The following is a 17,371-nucleotide window of genomic DNA, read 5'->3' on the forward strand; positions in this document are numbered from 1 at the left end:
AACAAACAAACAAACAAACAAACAAAAAAACAGAAAGATCACCTTAAAATACATTAATTTACTCTCCTTCATTAAGCAGTTTAAGGACAGAATTTGTATTATTATCAATAACTTGAGAAATGGTTTTGAAAAAGCAGAAGTTATATGTCTAGAAACGAGAAACTATATATTTTTTGTTGTTAGGTCACATTCATTTGAACTTTTGCCATATTCAGTTTTGAATATGCTTGGTTCCCCCATTTGTATATCTCCTTTCTTGTCTCTTATTTGTAACTAGTACACATAGCCACAAATACATGTACATGTACTTATATTAATTCCTATGGTCTCTAATCTGTGAACTCTGGCTTTAAAATATACATGAATGTTGTTGATTCTGCTTTTCAGTCTTCAGTGCCCTGGTTTCCTGAAGGATGTACTATTCAAGTGCTGAACTGAACTTGAACTCCACAATGCTGGTCCTCTGAGGCTGCAGCCCCTGAGTCCAGGCTGTAGGGGGATATTAATGCCTCACAGCCAGCAGCAGCAGAGGAACTTGGGAGATTACCTTGAACATGGAGCATATGGACTCCATAACTTTTCCTTGTGGGCAAACTCAGAGTGTACCTGGGTGTTCAGGGCCAGTGGTCAGCTGTCTTCAGCTTTCATTACAAATGCTCTTAAGAGCTGGGTTTGATTCCTGGGAAAAGCATTGATCAAAAGGGGAGAAATAAGCTGGATTGTACTTCAGAGGCGGCTGTTTGGAACAGACAGGTGGTTTATGGAAGCCAGACTTCAAGGAAATGTTAAATCTAAGTTCGGCCCAAATTCGTTAAGTTAACCTGATTTTGACTGTTGCACTGTGTTCTTTTTTTTCTATTTGTTTTTTGCTTTGCCTGTTTTAATTTCTTCTGTTTCTGTCTTTATTTCTTTTTCTTTTTTTTCTTTTTTTGCCGTGACACTATAAGCTTGGCCTGGTTTGAGGCTGAGAAGGTTTGTTGTTTCTGAATTAAAAAGAAAACTCTTTCCACGTAGGAAAGAATGTTGTGGGGGCCTCCAAAACTCAGGCTGCCACAATGAACAGACATGCTTCTTACAACACCCACTACAAAAAGAAATGAGGGTTGTAGCATTCACAGGAACTCCCAACAGCCGGGACATGACGGCCTTGTTTCTGTGAACTTGGAGCCTGCGTGTGCCTGGATCTAGCCATTGGTGCACCTCTCAGCCTCCTCCTTCATTGGAAAGAAGAGTTTTCATGAGCTCAGCTGCTGACATGAAACAAGGCTGGGGGCTGAAGCTGAATGCCGGGGGGCATACTAGCTGGATGGTAAGGGACTGGCACGGGTTCCAGCGAGATACCACAGTCATAAAAACTGGGGAAGCTGCAGGGGCATACATTCTGAAGGGGACTCTCAGGTTGGAGGTTTTATTGTAAGGAATGAGTGATTTGAATCAACTTTAACAGGGCATGTACATAGTATGATTCCAGAAAAATGGGGGCACCACTGCCTTCTTTCCCACCCTCCTTACTAGTGTGCAACATGCAAACACCCATGTCCCAAACCCTCTCTTCGGTGTTTATTTCTATGGTGGAAAGAGTGATTCTGACAGGGCAGGTTTTGAGATCTTCCTTGTAACCTACTGTTGCATGAATGGGCGTCTTTAGCCCTTTAAACTGCCTTTGGTGAAACATAGGTAAAGTTACGTGTTGCCAAGCAACGGAAGCTTCCGACATTGTATGTCCTTCTTAGAGAAGCTCTCTCCCTTCCAAATAATTAGATATCAGTCACTGCTCCACGTCCACACTGGGAATAACACAGGAGACTCAACATCATCCTGAAATGAAAAGTGAATCACACTGATTCCTGGCAACAAGATGTCCATGACATGAATTTTCCCTTAGAAACTAGGCTCTTTAAGACCAAGGCTGGCATCTAAGACAGGAGCATGTGGGCTATATGGCTTGCTGAACCCTTAAAGAAAGCCCCCCTCCATTTCACGCTAATGCACATTTTATAAATACAGGTCAAATTCATTTAGCTCAAGGTGGTCTGGAATATTTCGCACGCATGTGTGTGTGCGCGCGTGCACGCTCGTGTAGAGTTGGTATAAACATGGACAGAATGGTAAATGAGGCACCTAAGAATGATTAGTTTGTGGCCTGGCAATTTTCCTCTGACACTCAGCAAATTCATCATAACTGCAAGCAATGCTTGCTTTAGCCATCTTGCTATCCCATCCAGAAGAATTAATCAAATGTTGCAGCATCACTGGAAAACAGGTTTTCATATAGGTGTTTATAACAGCTTATTGCATGATGGTGCTGATGAAATTACAGAAGGGCTTGGATGTTGTCCAATTCTAAACCCCACCATCAGGGTCTGGACAGTCAGCTAAGCCTCAGCTGGGTAATTTTGCTATTCTGGATCTGCAGATCCAGATCTCACTCCTCCTCCTAGCTTGCCTTGGCTTCTGGATACGTTACTGTTAGTAAGAAGCAAAGCACATAACCATCTCCAGGGAAGCGGATGGAAGAAAACCAAGAGGACCAGGTAGAATGGGCCACTTGACCCTTGAGCCACCTCCCACTATGAGGAACCAGGTGGGTCAGCTTATCTCACAAGCAGACATGGTGCGTTCATAATTCCCTCATCCCCAGAACTCACTGGAAGACACACTTTGGGTTCTCCTCTCTGAGAACAAAGATGTGTGGATCTGTGAAGCCTGAGTTTGAATGCTGGGGCCTCCTGGCTCTCAGGAGTGGTGGGGGTTGAGCCTCTCTTGCCAGCTGCTGCCCCTCTGCCCTGATGGAATAGACACCACCGTGGGACGGGGCTGAGGTCAGATTTACTCTTTTTGGTGGGCAACACCTACGGGTTTATTGACCAGGAAGTCCTCACCTTAGAACGCATCTCCCAGTGACTGGTTCAAAACCATATCCCTTTCAAGACAGAAGTTCAATGCTAGTAGGTGGCTTGGATTGGTGGGCACATCCCTTAGCTCTTAGGAATCCTGGGGAAGGGGGACTGGGGAGAGAACTGGTATCAGAAACCCAAAGTGAACTGAAATGTGCAGTCTTGGCCCAGTTTGGGGCCAGTGCAGACCTGAAATGAGGCTCTCCCCTGTGTTCTAGCAGGGAGTCAGGAGGACTAACAGCCCCTGGGACATCCGTCTGCACGGCCACAAAATAAAACAAAACAAATGTGGCCACATCAGTGAAAGAAATCACTGAAGCTAGTCTGGTGTTGGACAGAGAAAAATCACTGAAAATTGACTGAGACACTTGGAGGTGTTAGTTGACTTATTTATTTATTTATTATTTATTTATTTATTTTTTGAGACAGAGTCTCGCTCTGTCTCCCAGGCTGGAGTGCAGTGGTGCGATCTCCGCTCACTGGAAGCTCCACCTCCTGGGTTCACGCTGTTCTCCTGCCTCAGCCTCCTGAGTAGCTGGGACTACAGGTGCCCACCACCACGCCTGGCTAATTTTTTTGTATTTTTAGTAGAGACGGGTTTCACCATGTTAGCCAAGATGGTCTCTATCTCCTGACTTCATGATCCATCCGCCTCGACCTCCCAAACTGCTGGTATTACAGGCGTGAGCCACCGGATTTCATTTATTTATTTATATCCAGCTTGCTTCTAAAAGGATATAAAGTCATGTAAGGACTACACATTCATGCACCTAAAATTCACTGGGTGCCTCTCTCATGCCAGCACTTGTGCGAGGGGACAGAGGGATGGGATCCCCATCCTATGGGGCCTGCGTTCTTGCGGGTGAGAGAATGGGTAAATACCACAGTTCCAAATACTGGTAAGCGCTTTAATGACAATATAAAGTAAATCGGGGGTACAGAAAGTAACTTGGGGCTGGAAGTCAGACAGGTAGCCTCAGATGGGGTGGGCAGGGAAGACTTTTCTGGAAACTAATGATGGACTCAGAGAAGAGAGGTCTGGCTGTGCTCCCCCTGGAAAAGAAAACCCTTCACCAGTCACCACGGGGTGGACGCTGCAGGACTCTGTCCCTCACTTCTCGTACTCAGGGTGGGCTTTGGGGACGCGAGAGCAGAGCAGTGCTCAGGCCCTCACTCAGAAGACAGTCCCTCGTGCTTAGGGCTTAATGCTCTGTAACTGCTACCTTCACCTGTCATAAGAATTTTCTCTCCGAACTTGTGTTTTGTGAGGGAACTCTGGTGGGGCAATGGGACATGTGCCGGGGTATGGCCCCTCACCTCACACCTGGCCCACCTCCTGCCCCCGCCCCGCTGGGTTCTTGACTGTCCACTTCCTGCCCCGGCCAGCAACTGAGACTCCCCCGACTCCTCAACAAGGAGGATGGGGGCTGGATGGACGCCCTCTACCTGCCCAGTTGAAGGCAGTGAGAGTATCCTAGTGCCTGGGGGAATGTGACATTAAATAAAAGGTAAAACACACACACACACCCACACACACACACATACACACAGCACTATGAAAGGTCCAGAGAGAGAACACGAAGAAAGGAAAAAGCTTTTTTTCCTGCCTTTTGAACGAGTGACCCCGGGTTTTAAGTAGCCAGCCCTGTTTGTGCTAAGTGCTGCCCCAGGCTCTGTGAAGAACGCAAAGATAGAACTGTCTTCTCCCTACTCCCCCGTCCTCCACGCCTGTCCACTCATTCACACATCCATCAGCAACGCAGGTTCCTGAGACCCGACGCACAATGCACGCTGGGTAAGCCCTGGGGATCCCAGGACAATGGGCTCCCTCGCCCCCTCCAGGAGCTGAGACCCTGGACCCCCCACCCCCATCTGTGACAGTCAGGCATGGCTTCCACATCAGCTGTTTTCTGTCCCTCTGCAGTGGCCCCACCACACATTAGCTTCATGTATGCATCACACATCATATAAATTATGGATACAGTAGAAAATGGAAGTTAGAGAAAACATGCACTCTCTGATCACTCAGAACTCTTAGGCCATTCTCTGAACTTGACTTTTCATTTCTCAAGATTAGTAGTTCATTTCCTTTTAACCACGTCCTCGAAGAAAATCCTTTCCTGGGGGTTTAAGAAACTTAGAGAAGGATCCCCCAGGTTGCTGTGACACCCCTGATGTAGTTCTCTGTCTTTCATAGACCCGAATACGCAATTTCAGTGAGTCTATTTCCTCAACCCTCTGCTCATTTTCAGTCAGGACCCTAGATTCTGTGCCCAGGGGCAACTTCAAACTTTTTCAAATGTCCCAGGCACACTGTGATACAAACAGCAGACACATTAAAAAATGCACTACAGCCTCACTGAAATAAAACAATTATTTTTTTTTTAGCTTTATGACGAATTTCAGAAAGGGGCTACCTGTTCTGGAGAAAAAGGAAGACTCCCACTTACACGGTTATTACAAATGCCTGGGCACGTACTCGGCTTTCTGACCACGTATTTGGGTTTCTGAAGAGGGATTTGGATTTGTCGCATGGTATTTAGTTTTCTGACTGGGGACTTGGATTCTAACCAGGTATTTGGGCTCCTGATGCTGTGTCTGGATTTTAGACCTGGTACCTAGGTTTCTAGAGCAGGTGTGTGGCTTTCTGATGCAAGTGCATCAGCAAAAGGAGTGGCTCCAGGCCTGCGGTCCGGCTCTGAGGATACCCGGGTGTTTTCCTGAGTGCCCCTAGGCCCAGGAGCACTGGCGAGCAGCTGCCCTGCACAGGGGGCCTCCTCTCCAGGGAAGCTCAGCTTCAGGAAGCCCTGAGCCAAGGCCCAAGATGCTGGGATAAGAGCAGATCGTCCCCTAAGGAAAGCGACCCCCAGCTGCCACCCCTTGTATTTTCAGTGTGCTATGAATTTTGTGCTAGAACTTTTCAGTTTCTTCTGAGGGCCCAACCTGGATGGCAAGAACCCTAGAGCCTTGCAGAGGTGGCTCCACTGGGCGGCTAGGGAGATGGATGGCCTTAGAAGAGGGGTGACCTGCTGACCCCCACGTGGCTGCTTAGCACAGACACTCGGCACCTGAGCCTCGCAGGCCCCACCTCTGCTCCTTTTCTGGTCATGTTGTTTTCCCCACGACTGACTCCCAAATGCTCCACCTGCCCCTTCAGCCTCCCTGTCTTACCCCTCTGATTTGCACCCCTCCTGCCGCCTCCTTGCTGGCTGTGTTTCCCAGCCTCTAGGTTCTTGGGTTCTACTGGGTAAAATCTGATCCTGGGGGCCCTGAGGTGCTGGGCACAGGGATGAGCTTCAACTGCTCACTCGGTGGGCTCACTGGTCTGTGCTCAGGTCAGGCAGGAGGGACTCACTGTAAAGATGGGGCGGCCTGTGCTTCAGAGTCATCCTGAAGGAGTGGTGTTGAGGGGCCCAGGAGAGGGAATAGTTTGGTAAGGGGTGGGGCCCAAGGCAGGAGCTAAATAGCTCTGGTGGCCACAAGTACCTCTGGTGCTATTTTAATAAAAATTATGGATCAGAAAGGATTGCCAGACCCCTGCTGGATGGGCAGAGGCCAGTTGGAGTAATCAGAGTGGACAGGGGTGAGACACTGCGAACACTGTGGGGAAACGCACGATATTACCAGGCTTCCCATTAGGAAACCTGCCACGTGACTTCCCAAATGGATTGGATTTGTACTACCCTCAAAAAATGTTTCAAAAAATTGCACAACTTTGGAAAATATTCTTACAGAAAGAACTGTTTTTGAAAGCTGAATGAGACAGACTCCTTTTCTAGAGCATTCCAGTCATGATGGCGTCATGATTGCCGTGTCTTAAGAGCCTAGGTCAGGTTAAATGCCTTCTTTTAAGTGATATTAACATGTCTCCTTGTCTCAAACACTGTGAACCACATTACTCAGTTGATATCAAAAAGAATTTTTTAAAGGAAACATGACTTAATTCTCAGCTCAGCAGGCGGAAAACATACAGCCATGAGTGGTGAATCACTCATTAAAAATTAAGTCAATCCGCCCACAACGGGAAACAGCATAACAGAACGTCGGTGTTGGCTTCAGATTGGAAGGAAGCCAAAAACAGGTTTTGAAAACAGTGATGCCTTTGAATTCGATCTCGCTCAAATAGTGCACTTTTGGGATTTCTAACTTCATCCCAGTGACATCCACTTTCCAGCGTCTTCTGTTGAGAACTCCCCGAAGAGGGGAGCAGAGTGGCATCGAGGGTTTCCATGGTTTCTGACGAGATGAAGTGGTTCAGCTTCCCAGTGAATCACTTCTAGTAACATAAACCATCACACGGCCCCCAGAACCATTTGCCAGGACGGCCCTCAGAACAGTGGGAAAAATACCTTTGTTTTATTAACTAACATTTCTGTTTGAGTTTTAAAATCAAAGCCCACGGATTCTCAGCTTTTCCTTCCTGAATATAAGCAATATTATAAAAAGGAAATGACCATATTTCAAATAAAAATTTTCCATTAAAAAAATGTGTTTCAAAAAAATGTTCTGGCTTCTTTTGGAGAGCGGTGAGAGAGGAAAAACAAATGAGGGAGGCAGGAGGAGCAAGCCCCCCAGGCCAGTGCTGCTTTCTCCTAGGAAGATGACAAAACATTCGCCCCAAAACATGCAGACCTCATCCTGCAAGACAAGGAGATGAGCGCGGCTGGTCCCAGTCATGGCTGACACCTGCAGTAGTTACTTCCTGGGAATTTCTGTTGCTAACTCCAAACCCAGACCAGCACCACCCTAGAGCATAGAACTCGAGGTCTTGAAGATATCTTTAAACAATTCTCACCCAGCCCTTTATGTTTTAGACCAAGAAGGTGTGACTCAGAGTGATGAAGTGACAAGTCTAAGTAATTCAACTGTCTTCTTTGTTTTTTTTTTTTTTTGAGATGGAGTCGTGCTCTGTTGCCCAGGCTGGAGTGCAATGGTGCAGTCTCAGCTCATTGCAACCTCCACCTCCTGGGTTCAAGTGATTCTCCTGCCTTCAAGTGATTCTCCTGCCTCTGCCTCCTGAGTAGCTGCGATTACAGGCATGTGCCACCTTGCCAGCCTAATTTTTGTATTTTTATTGGAGATGGGGTTTCACTATACTGGCCAGGCTGGTCTCGAACTCCTGACCTCAAGTAATCCAACCACCTCAGCCTCCCAAAGTGCTGGGATTACAGGGGTAATTTGACTTTCTAGAACTAAAATCTTTCTAATCAATCATTTTGCTAGGCTCCTGGGCAAAACACATATTTATACTTAGTAGAGAAAGGACTCAAATATTGGCTGTCTAAGAAATATTTCCTGAAATTAGAACTGGAATCAACCACTTCATTTTTCAAGATCTTGCACAATCATGAGCTTGCAAGAGATACCTGATAAACCCTGATAAACCCTCAGTGAGCGAACGAACGAATTATTGGCTGTGAGGAAAGGAAACATGCCAAGTGTGCGAAAAGAGATTAGAAAGCTGCATTCGGTCAGCAGATAACATGCAGAAATAATTGGGAACTCTGGCCAAGATCAACTCAAGTGATCATAAAACTGTTCCAAAATATAATTATCAACCAGCAAACCGTTTGCAGAATCCACAGGATATGCTCTTATTTGTTAATGTTCTCTGTCACTTGCATAACTGTCAAATCATGTTTTTAATAATGGAAAAGTTTTTCTTTTGGCAGGTCTGAACTTCACCTTTGGTGGTGGTAATAAAAGCTGACTGTTTTTTCAGTTGGAGAGGAGTACCATTTCCGTCTGAGGGAGCACCACAGGGGACTGGCGCTTCCTTTCCACTGTCCTACAACTCATGTATCCAGCCTGCTTGGGTCTCTGTTTTCCCCTCTTTAAGGGAGAGGTGACAAGGCACGCCTGGACGGCTGCCTCCTCGTGTTTAGGGGACCCACATGAAATCATGAATTTGAGCTTGCTTTGTAAATAAGTGCTCTCTACGTATGCGCCTTATCAGAAATGCAATTTCTGTTTAAGCATAAGGCACATAAGTTATCTGGAAAAACAGGAAATGGAGCAAATCCTGTTTTTCTAAATAATAATTTCCACAAACATGATATTTTAAACAATTCATTTCTCAGCAGCAACATGGTAACATGATAGCTTTAAATACATAATATGTATATGTAAAATATAATATATATAGCTTTAAGAAGCTATCTATATGTATATGTTATAGCACTTGAACATGAAATCTGCACCATTTCTGACAGCAGATGAATCTTGGTAGAGTTTTTTGAAATCAGTTAAATACTATCAACATATTTTTTAAAGTTGTTAGAACTGAATCAGCCCTCATCATAAAATAAACACAAATCCAGTTTTTGTTTTTTTGCTTATGCTTATTTCTATTCAAAACAAGGAGAAAAGCTACTCAGAAAATCTATTGTATGACATGTTTTTGTTCAGTAGTTCCACAGAGATCCTTCCTTTCTTAACATTTTAAATAATTTTTACCAAACTCTGCAACATAATAAGCAGTTTTTAAAAAATGTTATTGTAGATTCCAGAGTATGCGTGCAGGTTTGTTTGGGCTTTGGGCTTCTATTGAACCCATCACCCCAGTAGTGAACATAGTACCCAATAGATAGTTTTTCAACACTTGCTCTCCTCCCTCCCTCCTCCCTTTTGGAGTTCCCCGTGTCTGTTGTTTCCATCTTTATGTTCATGTGTATAAGCAGCTTTAAAAAGTCACCGCAGGCCGGGCATGGTGGCTCACGCCTGTAATCCCAGCACTTTGGGAGTCCGAGGTGGGCGGATCACCTGAGGTCAGGAGTTTGAGACCAGCCTGGCCAATATGGCAAAACCCATCTCTACTAAAAACATAAAAATTAGCTGGGCGTGGTGGCAGGCGCCTGTAATCCCAGCTACTCAGGAGGTGGAGGCAGGAGAATCTCTTGAACCCGGGAGGCAGTTTGCAGTGAGCCAAGGTTGTGCCAATGAACTCCAGCCTGAGTGATAGAGGGAGACTCAGTCTCAAAAAAAAAAAAAAAAAAAAAAAAAAAGTCACTGCAAATGGTCATTTTTGAGCAGAATGTGATCCCCTTTCCTGTTGTTCAATCCACAGGGGGCCACCCCCAGGGGATGGAGCTGCAGTTGAGGGTGAGTTCATATATCTGGTAGGACTGGTCCACTCACGGCCCTTGCATTTGGCACCAGACCTCATCCTGATGTACTGCCGGGTCTGAGAAATCTCTCTGTAACTCACATACCCAAAAGTGTTTATAAATTTCTTGTCTTCTTTCTCCTAATATGAATGATGCCATCCCTTAGGCAGTTGGCACACATCTGCAGCCGACAATATCATCTGTTTCTGTAGCATGAACTGCACAGGCAGGAAACCCTTACACACAGAGTACCGGCCCTGTGTCCTCAGGAGCCTGAAGACAAGCTCCTTGAAGACCAGCTCACTGGCCTGCAGACCAGGTCCCTCACGCTTGCTCTGTGTGTCACTTTTAATTAAAATGCCACTTCACAAATCTAGTTGTTAAGAAAAATGAAGAGGGCAGTTTTGATTACAAAGATAGAAAATGTCCAGTTTACAATGGGTGGGATTTTCCTGTGTCATCGAGCCGGCCTATGTCCCCAGCAATTGTTAGGGACTGTTTTTCTAAAAAGGTGAACCTCACCTTGGATTCTTGGCTGTCTGACAACCCACAGGCCCAAACAGACAATGCTTCTGTGCCATCCCCAGGGCACTATTGACCGAGGCGTGGTGGACTGGAAATGGTTTCCTGAAGCATAGATCCCAGATTTCCTGCACAGAGCTGGATAAAGGTAACTAAGAGGCTTGCCAAATTTTCATTTAACGACGCCTTCCTGGTAATATTCTTTAGCCTGATTTTTAGATACTTCAGAAATTATATTAGAAGCAACCATGACATAAAACCAAAGAGACAAGAAAGGCCCCTCTGAGCTCCCCCGTTACCTCTTGTCTTCCTGGGAAGACGCTGGGAAACCATCCTGGCCTTGGAGAATCCATGTTTCCCTGTCAGCTGAGAAACGATTTCTAGAAGAATTCCAACTCTGAACTGGGTCTGCTGTGAACACGGTGATGAGACATGAGTTTATATAGGAAATCTGTGTTCCTATTTCCTCTTAGGGGAAACTGTGACTGATTAACGCCCAGGCCTTTGCTCTGTGACAAAGGATTACCTACTAGGCTCCTTTAGGAGGCACTTCTTGAAAGAATGCGGAAACTTTCCCGGGGGGAGGGAGGAATGGAAATGGAAATACATGAAGGATTAATCTGTTCGTCATGTCAGATCCAAAGGCATTCTTCCAACTTACTGTCAACTTCTAATTCAGTCACCAGGAGAATAATTTGTACTGTGGCTCGGATAGAAACCCACGGAATCCATTGGTGCTAATAAAAAACCCAAGTATGTGATGAAGAAGGGAAACAGGAATCACATGTCTCAGAAAACTTTAATTTTGTATGTGCTCTGCCCACCAGGCTTCTCACTTCTTTCTGGGATTCCGAAGGCCGGCCCGGGGCGTATAGCTCCTGCCCTGCTGGAAACATCACCCCAGCGGACGCAGCCAGAAGCAAGCTTGGAGTGGTCTCCCTGCCTGTCAGAACCCTGAACTTTATTTTAAAAATAACAGATTTTTTTTTTTTTTTCTGTCATGGTAGCCGTTCAAATCAACATCAAGAAACACAAATGAGTCAGAAGAGAAAAAAATCACACTTCTTAAAAGTGACAGAGGAGGAAATAGATTACTAAAGAAGAGCAAGCGAGTGAAGGGAAGCCTAAGTACGTTTTAAAATTGAAACTCACGGTGGCTGAATATTCACACGTTAATTTCGTTTTCTTTTATTCCTTGGGTATTTCCATGAACCCAAGTGAAATCGTCAAGTTACAGAATCATTTAATTTTACTTTGTAGTGGATACTCTTAGGTATAACAATATAAGACCTCAAAGAGTCTGGAGAAAATATTTAAACCTTAATGATATATCTTTTATAAATTCTCAATTCTGAAATTCCATTGCAATAAATACTATGCGAGAGACCCAGAGAGTTGTAAGCATTCTCCAGTTGAAGGAACTTTGGTCATATTTGATCATTGATATGAACTATGGTGTTATTTTCACAAACCTATTGTTAAAGACAAAGAAAAAGGAAAGGAAAACATGGGAACGGGTGACTCTACTCAAGAGACCCTCCTAATCCAGCTTAACAGGAAAAAAGACTTGACTCATTTTTTTGGATGTTATTTATTTATTTATTTATTTATTTATTTATTTATTTTGAGACAAGTCTTGCTCTTTCACCCAGGTTGGAGTGCAGTGGTGTGATCTTGGCTCACTGCAAGCTCCACCTTCCAGGTTTAAGCAATTCTCATGCCTCAGCCTTTCAAGTAGCAGGTGCCCGCCACCACGTTCAGTTAATTTTTGTATTTTTAGTAGATACAAAGTTTCACCATGTTGGCCAGGCTGGTCTTGAACTCCTCGGCCTCCCAAAGTGCTGGGATTACAGGTGTGAGCTACTGTGCCCGGCCTAGATGTCAAATATTAATAAAGTTTTTTAAAGTGAAAAAGTGGATTACTGCTAGTAAAGGGAACTCCTTTTGATACCCACTATGGTACCAGCATATATGTTACAATCCAGTTCAATATCTTCCTTAAATTTGGAAACAGTTGCCATGATTCTGTGATGACGATCATAATAAGAGTAGCAGTGATAACCACAGTTAGTTAGCTTTTATTTATTTTTATTTTTTGAGACAGGGTCTCACATTGTCACTCAGGCTGGAGTGCAGTGGCGCAATCTTGGCTCACTGCAACCTCCACCTCCCAGACTCAAGCAATACTCCTGCCTCAGCCTCCCAAGTAGCTGGGATTACAAGCACGTGCCACTACCACCCGGCTAATTTTTGTATTTTTAGTAGAGACAGGGTTTCACCATGTTGGACAGGCTGGTCTTGAACTCCTCATCTCAAATGATCCACCTGCCTTGGCCTCCCAAAGTGTTGGGATTACAGGCGTAAGCCACCATGCCCAGTCCATAGCTAGCTTTTATTAAATGCCTACCTTGGGTCATCTCACTTAAATGTCACATCACATCCTAGGAAGTGATGGATAGATGAGAGAAATGAAGGCTCGCACAGGCTGATGTGTTCATCCAGCACGTGTGACTAGGCTCTTCTGCAGCCAGCTGGCCAGTGTGGGTGGTGGCTGTGGCACCATCTCCAGCCTTAGGGGGCTTATCCACCCTGCCCAAGGTGGACTATCCTTTTAGTTCTAACTGACTCAAAAGCACCTCTCTGAATCCCACAAGTGAGAAATAAGTTCCTTTCCATTAACAGATATCCTGATGTTCCGTACAAGTCTCAAATGCTTAGCAGTGAAAATGCAACGGGCTAATAGATCAGTCTGATATTCTACCTTGGCGGCTGTAATAGTCCGTTTTCATGACGCTGATAAAGACACACCCAAGACTGGGCAATTTTCAAAAGAAAGAGGCCTATTGGACTCACAGTTCCACATGGCTGGGGAGGCCTCACAATCATGGCTGAAGGTGAAAGGTACGTCTCACATGGCACAGACAAGAGAAGAGAATGAGGAAGAAGCAAAAGTGGAAACCCCATAAAAAACCATCAGATCTCGGGAGACTTATTTACTACGAGGAGAACAGTATGGGGGAAACTGCCCCCATGATTCAATTATCTCCTACCAGGTCCCTCCCACAACACATGGGAATTAGGGGAGTACAATTCAAGATGAGATTTGGGTGGGGACATAGAGCCAAACCATATTAGTGGCCCAGTGGGCAGGTCCCAAACGAAGGCAGCAAACAAGGCAGCACAGATAGGAGACCCAGGCTTCGAAACCCTTTCCTCGTATCCAGAGAAAGATTTCTGGAATCAGAAGTACCCCTAATCTAGGAACTCAGGATCTTCCTGAAGCAGAGCTTTACTTTCCCACTGAAATGGAGGCAGGGCTGGGTGCAGTGGCTCATGCCTGTAATCCCAGCACTTTGGGAGGCTGAGGCGGGCGGATCATCTGAGGTTGGGAGTTTGAGACCAGCCTGACTAATATGGAGAAACCCTGTCTCTACTAAAAACACAAAATTAGCTGGACGTGGTGGTGCTTGCCTGTAATTCCAGCTACTCGGGAGGCTGAGGCAGGAGAATTGCTTGAACTCGGGAGGCAGAGATTGTAGTGAGCCGAGATCATGCCATCTCACTCCAGCCTGGGTAACAAGAGTGAAACTCTGTCTCAAAAAAAAAAAAAAAAAAAAAAAAAAAAGAAAAGAAAGAAAGAAATGGAGGCAAAGGAAGGATGAGACCAGGAAAAGGGAGGTGCCCCCTGAAGCTGCTCTGGCTGCCAACTACCCATGGTGGATGCAGGGAGGAAAGGAAGTCAGCTCCTGGACACACAGTCAGTGACCCTTGGGCAGGGCACCCACTTCTGAATCTCTTGCCGGGTTTGAGACAATGCCAGGAGGTGGAGGAGCCCTGGAAGCACCTGTCACAGGATCACTCAGCTGCGGGAGCTGCTGACTTATTGATGGGGAGCAGGTCAACTTGCCGGGAAAAATACGAAATTTTGGAAGTGGCAGAAGGCAAAACGGGGTGCGGAGGGGCCAATACTGAGTGGAGAGACAAGGGGTGCAAAGGTCACACACTTGTAACAAATCATAATCTGAGCCCTATATTTTAAAAGGAGCTGTAGCTGTGGGGTCTGACACTCAAATATTTCATTCTAGCATGGTAGGCACACTTGCATTCGATAAAGCACGCAGCTCCAGTGCTTTTAAGGAAAGCCATGTTTAATAAGCATTCGAACCAGTATCGACCAGCCAACATCCCTTGTATAGGATTCTGAGGCAATAAGGGATTGCAGATTTCATATAGTTAATCCTCCATCCTGTAAATATGATTCCAGTAACGATCCTTCTCTTTGATCCCACCGCTGACATTTACCCAAGAAGAGTTCCCCATTCAGAATCAACAATGTCTCATAATGATGCAATGGAGAACATGGACAACAAAATTAACTTAGTAGGTGGCAAATGAAGGCATCCCTCTTCTCTAGCTTAATCAATCATTACTTTTATTTAACATTCCTTACCAAGAAAGAAAGAAACAATCTACACAGTCAAAATGCATTTGATCACACCAAGAATGACCACGAGCATTGATGCCCAGATGGAACAGTGCCACAAAGGGCACCCTGCCTAAAAAAGAGGGCCAACCAGGGCACAATAATTGATCCATTGACCTGAAAATGATTCCAGAACGGAGTCAGTGCCTTTCAAACAAGGCAATACATTTAGGAAATACAGCTTCCCGGTGGCTGGCATCATGGTGCCCGCTGAAAGTAGACACACCCAGAAGTCCACGCGCCACTTGCCCGCACACTGCACACACTGCGAAAGCTCTTAGATTTTCGTCCTTCGATTTGTTTAGGAAACTTAACAGCATTAAATTGATTAAGTAGACTGCAAAAGGGCTCCGTTGTTTAAAGTTTTCTCTTTCTAAGGACATTAAGGCCATGGAATTTTGCCATTGCCTGGACCCAAAAGGCATAAAATTATGCGACACCCTGATACTGCTTTTACTGAGCGTGCAATCCGGAGAAGCTCCTTTTCAGCAGTTTTCTCTAGAGCAGATCAATTTGAGAAGCAGTTACCATCAATGCAATTATGTGCCCCCACGCTCCTGAACAGTGGTCGGATGTGTGCCATTGAGATAAAGCTAGACCCTTCTAAAAGCAACGACAAGTCAGTGAAAGGAAAGGATGTAGAAACTGTGTCCTCAACAATACATTTCAGGAGATCAAGCAGCTGAGCCAAATTTCACACACACACGCACACACACACACACACAAATGATGTAACAAAAAGGTGTGATATGAGCCTGTTCAAGCAAGGTAAGGCATAAAATTCAAATATAACACGCTGACCATATGGCCTTCTTTCTCAAGATGACAATGCTCTTCTAATAATTAAATCCCACATATTATCTTAAGCTAGTTATCTGTACATCAGACATAATTTTTAAAAAGTTTTGTACTCACCGAGGGAACGTGAAGGCTATAGTCTGAAAAAGAAAGAAGAAGAAAAAAAAAAAACAGTTAGTTTTCTGGTTAACAGGAGTTGGCTGCTAATTCTAACCATTTCCTTCTGTACAGCACTAGTCGACTATCCCATTTTTGCTTCATTGTTCAGGGTCTCCTGGAGATCTCTTTATCTAGTTGATACTTCTTTTGGCTGCAATTATCAGCTTTTAACTATGTCCTACCCCAAACTTTAATACAACCTCTAATGGTCAGTTGATGGCGGGGTGTGGCCACTGACCTAGCCCCCAAGATGCTCTATCAGTCAGCTGCCTCTGCTGTGGCCTCCAGGGTTCCCTCCCCTTCAAGTAGTTCCTTTAGCCCATCCTCCCCTCAAAAGAGCCTTTCACAGCCTAGTCTGGGGCATCTCCCTTTCTCCAGCTTTCTAGCTTAATCATTATCTAGCCTGACCATTCCCATTAATTAATTATTTTTTCTTTTTGAGACGGAGTCTTGCTCTGTCGCCCAGGCTGGAGTGCAATGGGGCGATCTCGGCTCACTGCAGCCTTCACCTCCCAGTTCAAGTGATTCTCCTGCCTCAGCCTCCTGAGTAGCCAGGACTACAGGTATGTGCCACCACACCCAGCTAATTTTTATATTTTTAGTAGAGAAGGGGTTTCACCATGTCGGCCAGGCTGTTCGAACTCCTGGCCTCAAGTGATCTGCCCGCCTCGGGCTCCCAGAGTGCTGGGATTACAGGCATGAGCCTCCATGCCCAGCCTCCCATTAATTTAGCTCTCATGTTATTTTTTTTAAAAAAAGTTTTATCGAGATATAATTTTCACACCTTAAAGTTCACTTGTTTAAAGTGTACAGTTCAATGGTTTTTTGTATATTCACCCAACTTGAAACCATCAATATAATCTAATATTAGAACATTTTCATCATTCAAAAAGAAACCCCATACCCACTATTAGCTCACTAGCTCCCAAGCTCCATCCTCTCCCCAGCCCCTGGCAACACCAATCTTCTTTCTGTCTTTATGGATTGGCTTGTTCTGAATATTTCATATAAATGGACTCACACTATATGTGGCCTTCTGTGACTGGGTTCTTTTACTTATAATAGCATTACGTTTTTGAGACTTATCCCTGTTGTAGCAAGTATCAGTACTTCATTCCTTTTAATGGCTGAATAATATTCCATTGCATGGATATACCAGATTTTGTTGACCCATTCCTCAGTGGATGAACTTAGCTTGCTTGTTCTGTTCTGAGTGGTCAGCATGGCAGCCTCACACTGGGATTATTGATTAGGCTGCTATCTACCTGTGAAAGAGTCCTTGCTCAGTCATCACTGTATGTCTGCACTGGTGAAGGGTGGAAGCACGTTTTGATTGTCACTGTTTTTAAACAGTGAATTCAGTACATGATGTTTTCCACTAAAAGAGACTGCCTGCTATCTTAGTC

At 45.0% G+C, this 17,371-nt stretch overlaps 1 protein-coding gene across 9 annotated transcripts in view; it reads right to left on the reverse strand.

Moving 5' to 3' along the window:
- The window catches only part of PTPRE (protein tyrosine phosphatase receptor type E), a 180,948-nt gene that overhangs the window by 87,888 nt on the left and 75,689 nt on the right, over positions 1-17,371 (reverse strand). For 8 of the 9 annotated variants that reach the window (XR_004176856.1, XM_021943850.2, XM_031651995.1 and 5 more), the window contains one exon: positions 15,924-15,946. Coding sequence is in view for 1 of the 9 variants with exons in the window: in XM_021943840.2 (XP_021799532.2) it covers positions 15,924-15,946 (23 nt within the window). In the remaining 8 variants the exon portion in view is untranslated. Of the gene's footprint in view, positions 1-10,824; positions 12,127-15,923; positions 15,947-17,371 lie in introns of those variants that run through there. The other variant, XM_021943842.2, reaches the window with a different exon arrangement.

Source organism: Papio anubis, chromosome 11, assembly GCF_008728515.1.
Source record: "Papio anubis isolate 15944 chromosome 11, Panubis1.0, whole genome shotgun sequence".
NCBI lineage: Eukaryota > Metazoa > Chordata > Mammalia > Primates > Cercopithecidae > Papio > Papio anubis.